At 38.0% G+C, this 6,288-nt stretch overlaps 1 protein-coding gene across 1 annotated transcript in view; it reads right to left on the reverse strand.

The window, feature by feature from the left end:
• The window catches only part of BCAR3 (breast cancer anti-estrogen resistance 3), a 52,939-nt gene extending 50,823 nt beyond the window's left edge, over positions 1-2,116 (reverse strand). Inside the window, exon 1 of the mRNA XM_009884748.1 lies at positions 1,797-2,116. Within this exon, the coding sequence (XP_009883050.1) occupies positions 1,797-2,116 (320 nt within the window). The remainder of the gene's footprint in view (positions 1-1,796) is intronic.
• Positions 2,117-6,288: the final 4,172 nt, after the last annotated feature.

Genomic DNA, 6,288 nt, shown 5'->3' on the forward strand with positions numbered 1-6,288 from the left:
TTCCACGTGTGTTTTAGCAAAGAAATTGCAAGATCAAACACAGGAACAGCACTTGCTGCTATGACCCAAAAGACAAATTCTATTAACAGGCTGCACTAATGACATCCTTTGAATCTCTTACTATTTCAAAACCATTGTTTTAATTCTGATCAGGCAGAACTTCTTGACATTTTCCTCTCAAGCATTCTGTTCTTACTCTTATTGCTTATGGAAAAGTGTTCTTCACAGGACAAGGAAAGTTACCAGTTATAAGTATAAATATATTTAATACGGAGGCTTTGGTCTCTCAAGAAAAGAAAAAAATCTGTTGCAAATCACATTTAGTAACTGCTCTTGAGAAGGAAGACATAAGATAAAACTTCAGTATATACCATCATACTTTTTTTATGGCAGCAGCCCTGGCTGCTTGTGTTCTCTAAAAGTGTGCAAATCAAAGCAGCAAATTATGTTAAAAAGCCAGTTCATGTAAGCAGGTACATCTCAGAGATCAGTGACAGAGGAATACTAAACATACTGAGGCCCTTTCTTCTTTCAAAGTGAATGGGGTACAGAGAGAAAAAAAGACTTCTTTTCAAGTGAGAAGGCGGCTTGATCCTGTACGCAGCAAGCAAAAAGCATACAAAAACCACTCTACACACGCAACCCTACCTAATTAGAATTGTCCTTCCCTCACAGGATTTGAGAACAAGAAATCTTATAGTGATGGACACAACAAAACTATTAATCCTAATTCAGAATTTGTCATTTGGTTATCTTTTCTCAACCTTTGTCTCAATCACCCAAGCAACTCTCATCTTTGTGCCTTTAACTGATCCACTGCATTATATTGCATTTTTCTTGTTTTAGTTGGAAGTTTTTTTCCCATTTTATAGACCTCAAAATCAGAATTTAAAAAAGGACATTTACAAAATCAATTACTTTTTTTGTAAGCAATAAAATATCAGTTGATGAAAATAGATTCCCAAAAGAAATGCTAGCTATGAGAGTACAATTCTTTTTCAAGATTCATGGATATTATAACCAGGAAGTCAGGAAAGAATAATATACAGGCATCATTTGCCACTAGCTCAGTGTACACTGGGTTCCAGAGAGTCTTCAAGAAAAACAGCTAATGTGTAGCTCTAGGTTGGAGGCAGCTGGAACATCACTGTCTTCTTTTCCTCTGCACTAAATCCATACAAGCATTGGATCCAAATCAAAACCAAGTTTGAACAGTTTGACTTCTTGGTTAAAACCACTCTGGTAGAACAATGCAAATGGTCATTTCAAAACAATTCAGTGACTTTTAAAAGCTTCCTCCATGGTAACAGTACATGCAATGCTATACCTTTTAAACATTCAGAGGCGAGATTTAGTCCTTAAAAATTATTTTTAAAAACTACACAGATGTCAACAGAAAGAGTAAAAATCCAAATCAGTAGATCCCACTGAAAGAGTGGTATAGAAAGACTAAGCAGACATGAGTATTTAACAACCCATATAACTGACTGGTCTTACTGCAAAAGGAAAATTATTTTGAAGTTTGAGCTATTCAGTAAGTCAAAAAAAGAAGACATTCTCAGAATTCCTGAAATCTATGCATCAGATCCACTCCTCCCGCTCCCCACCCCGCACATGTTTCACTCTGGTTTTTGTTTGACTACTTCCATCAAGAACCTAAATTGAGTACTAGGGAGAAAAATCAATCTCTGTTAGAATGCAGAGTTGTAATACACAACTGCACCTATAACTGGACATTTAGAGGTCTAGAAAAACCTATGCAACAAACATATGTAAATTCAGGTTTTACAAGGTACCTGGCATGGAGTTTGTTGCTCTTCCCATTTTGTGAAGGGTACTCTTCTATAACATCCTGTACAAAAGGTGGATGCTGCCGATGTGTTCTGGTGTATGGCAGCGTTCCCACGTGGCTAACCATATCACAGGACCTAATGGGAATTGTCCCCTTCTTCTTCCTGGGGAGCGTACCATGGATCGAGATGTCTTGAAAGGAGCCTGAGCGATGCTCAGTTGGCGAAGGTTTAGTGGTCAAAAGGTCCATGGAAGAAGCTAATGAGAACTGGTGGTTCACCGGGCCATTTCTGGGAAGACTTGAAAATTTTCCTGCAGCTATCATTTTTGCTTCTGGAAAAAACAAAAACAAGATTTATCATAGCGCATCAATCCTCAAAGCCCCCACTTTAATGGAAGTTAGACAGCATGACTAACAAAGGCATCTAGAACTGAACTTCTGCTTTGCTTTGAGGCAGTCGGATACCTGAAGATGTAGCCTGTATTATAAACCAGTCACATTGCTCCCAACTGCACGCCAAGCATACATGTATATTAACTTTTATACATGTAAAAAGTCACAACAAAACCCAACCCATCTGGACACACATGCAAGAGCAAGACCTGAGCAATTCTCCATTTTTATCCCCAGAGTTCCTCTTTTTTGCTCCTTCATATCCTCTGAGGACTCAGACATCAACTTAGAATCATTAACAAAAAGCTAAGCTTTAAGAACATTTTGACAAAAAAATAAAGGACGCTCTACAGCTTGGTCTGGAAGAATATGTTTCAAAACCCAGTAGCTGGCACACTGTAAGGAAAAAAAATGTTTCTGAAGAATCTTGCTCAAGTAATAAATCTAGCAGAGAACTGGTCACATATTTCTAACAGGCTGTAAACTAAAGGGCTCGACCCAAGAGATAAGGGCAGGAGCAGATTACTGGAATTCTCTTCCTCAGCATGCTCAGCCTGCTGGCTCAAATCGTTGTTGACATTAGGGATTTGCATAGTTGTCAGTCTCTTGTACAATCAATTCTAGCCTGCCATACAGTACAGGTTTTTCTGTTATCATGAGCAAAAAAACTCCGCGAGACAAACACTTCAGGCACATTAACAGATTGCTGTTCTGTTCCTCAAAAAATGCTGCCTTGTACTCACTTTATAGTGTTCTACTACATAAGACAGGCTGCCTTATCCTATCCAGTTATATTAGCCTGCAAAAGCCACTCTACGGAACATACAAACAGACTTAAAGGTCAGCCAGTCCTACATTATTTAACCTAGATAGTAGTCAACCAGGTGACTCCTACAAAAACTGGAAAAGCCACAGGAGCAGCAGAGATTGATACGAAATCAGAAAGCAGAAGAGCTTTTGGAAAAAAGAGTTATGGACAGGGAGAATCTGTTCTGACCTTGGACATGTTTCATGATGAAAAATAAGAGCAGCACCCTGAAGGCCCAGCAGCCTAGAAGTCAGATGCTTACAGCTGCACAAGAATCGCTCTGGTTTGGGGGCACACACAGGTGTTGCAAAGAAAACAGAGCTGCCTGTATAGCCCTCCTGCTCCCTTCTCCAGCCTCAGCATCACAGGTACTATCAAAGTGTTGCTGCACTGAAGCTACTGTTTCTTCTACTCAGAGGTTATGATAACAGGCTTACTGTTACAGTAACACTAAAGATGATCTCAAATTTATGAAAGAATTCTGCTATTTCCTGTCAGCTGCATTGCAGAGATTCACAGGGCGGATAAGGTTTCCAGACTTCAACAACAAATCCCCTCCCACTTCTCCCTTATTGAAGTCCCTACAATAAATACTCATTAATTTAAGATTATAAATAATAGTTAGATCTTCAATTTGCCAAGGCTCTGTCTGAGCATGGCTACTATGCACTATAGTTGAAAAAACTCTGGAAATAGCACCTCTGACCAGAGAGAATCTGTTTGACTTTGGTCAGGTTTCTTCTTGAAAAAGAGTAGAAAAGGGTTGAAAAGTCACTAAGAACCAACACTTTTAGTTACACAGATCCAAACACATTCAAAATCCTAAAGAAAAACTACAATCTCAGAAAAAAGTCTGCCATAAATTATCATATGGGTCCTTGATGTGAAATACTAAATTACCTCTCCATTTATGATGTGGTTTGAGGACACAGTTTCTGCTAGCTAGTATTAAAAAATATCACATAATTATTTTCAAAATAATAATAAAAAAGGGCTGTAAAGTCAGTTTTACATTACAACTGTTCTAAGCAAAACAACCGGTCCAGACATAGGAAGTTCTAAAATGCAAATAGATTACCACAAAGCTACAATCTCCTATTGCTAAAGCAAACTGACAGAGCTTGTTTCCAGTAAATTTAGCTTTATTATTAGAGAGGAATGATAAAATTTACCTCAAACAATGGGGGAGGAGAGGGGGGAAGCTTCTTAGAATTCACACAATCATTTGAAAACTCAGCTTTATGTGTTTACTGGAGTAAGGCAACAAACACCATTTATATAGTCTGAAAAATTGGAGGCTAGCTTGTTCATATTGCACAAACATGTTGGTACTCTCCTTTTGGGGGCTGCTAAGATTTTGTACTTAATAGTCATACTTTCTTATTGGTCTATAAAAAAAACCTCCAAACCTCTGAATTCTGACTATTTAAGTGCAGGTCATCCAGTTAGAGAGATTTTTTTTAGGCTTTTCTGCAAGATTACCACCACTGTGCTGAAATGAAACACATGACATTTCATGCAAACCGGTATCAAGACCAAGCAGGTATAAATACATCCAACAAAAGCTTCAGTTTAATAGTTGATACCAGGTAAGTCCACGATACAATTACAATGACAGTAAACTGTCGACCACTTCGTGTGTGAGGATCCATAAAGAAAGCTGAGAATTCCCTCTCCTAAACAAATCACAGGAGAATTATTATAGCAATCCAGTAGGCTTTCAATCCAACAGTCCAATAATTTTCAACAAATAAACAATGACCCCCTAAAGCACAGATTTTCCATTTAATCTCCCCTTCTAAGAAGCCCTTCCTAAGAAAGCCAAACTCCTTCAGTTATGTGCTAATTATTGCACCTTTTAAGTCACTCTCAGTAATATCTCATGATTTACAAATTCCATACCCAATCCTCAAATTCACATCTGAGTTTTATTTTGACAAATCAAGTTAGAGTTCCAAAGTTAGCATGAAATACCTACATTCAAGAACTTGCAAGACACTTAGCCACAATTATGCGCGTACAGAAGCTTTGATAAAATGTCAAGCAATCCTCCCTTCAAGACCCCTCAAAAAAAACAAACAAAAAAACCCCAAAACAACACATCTGCTAACTTCTACCCATAAATTTATCTGCTTGCCAATGCGCTGCTGTACTATGTATTCTTCATAAATGTAAACCAAGAACTACAACAATTAGCTCAGTAACAAAAGTCCTGCCAACTATCCATACATTTTTCTCATTTTGAATGTAAACACTGCTGCAAGGAGGGAGCCTCTTCAGCTGAAGACTCTGGAATGTCTCAAATGCTTTAGCATATGATTCAAAGAATGTTTGACTTTACTTGATATAGAAACCCTGAAAATTTTACTCCCTAAGAGACAGTGTGCTTTGAACATCTGCCATCATGCAATCAACAATGGAAATGGTAGAAATTACAGCAGAACGATAGCCCAAAAGGAACTGAAATTTCATTGTACACATTCCTGTTTGTCAAAAGGCAGCATTTAACAAAACAGAGCACTTTGGAAGTCATACAAGTTTCCCTTAACTAGATGCAAACAAGATTGAGGCATGCCAATATAACGATAAAAATACTAAGTGAATTTGTATTTATATATAGAGTAGCATTTCTCTTTCTTCAGTCTGTAATTTGTGAAAGTATACAGGAATAGAATTAGCAGGCATCAGACTGTGATTTCAGAAAATTGGAGGGCATAAGAGATTTCCAGGTAACTCCTGACATGTTTTAATTTTTTGTTATGAATGAGGGCGAGGGAATACAAATGAAGTAGTATTTAAAAACAACACAGCGTTTAGGAAAACAGTATGAGATTGGACATAGAATAAAATACATATCTGTACCAAACATGTACCAAGCTCTAATCGGATGGGGTATGCATCTCTTCACATCAGGGCTCAAAACAAAAAAGAACCATGTGAACAATGAAACAAATAATCTTTGCTTCCCCAAAACAACATACAAAATATCCTTCTACTTATGCCCTTGGCTTTGGGATGCAAATACAAACTTTCTGGCTCTGCTTGTCTTCATGAAAACTTTCTGATGTTCACACAGCCTGAAGCAGTGTTCTGGTGGTTAAGTCAACCTGATACAGGCACAAGAACAAGGGCCCCTTCCATACCATAACGTAACACAACTAGCAGCAATGCCTGCTACTTTGTTGTTTCAATATATTGGAGGAGGGGAAGTGAGGGAGACCCAGTTTGGCCTCAGAGATTCAGGAATGGCATGACAAACAGTCCAAGGCTGTATATGCTGATGCTAATGGAAATC

Source organism: Charadrius vociferus, unplaced genomic scaffold (genome assembly GCF_000708025.1).
Source record: "Charadrius vociferus isolate BGI_N301 unplaced genomic scaffold, ASM70802v2 scaffold163, whole genome shotgun sequence".
Taxonomy (NCBI): domain Eukaryota; kingdom Metazoa; phylum Chordata; class Aves; order Charadriiformes; family Charadriidae; genus Charadrius; species Charadrius vociferus.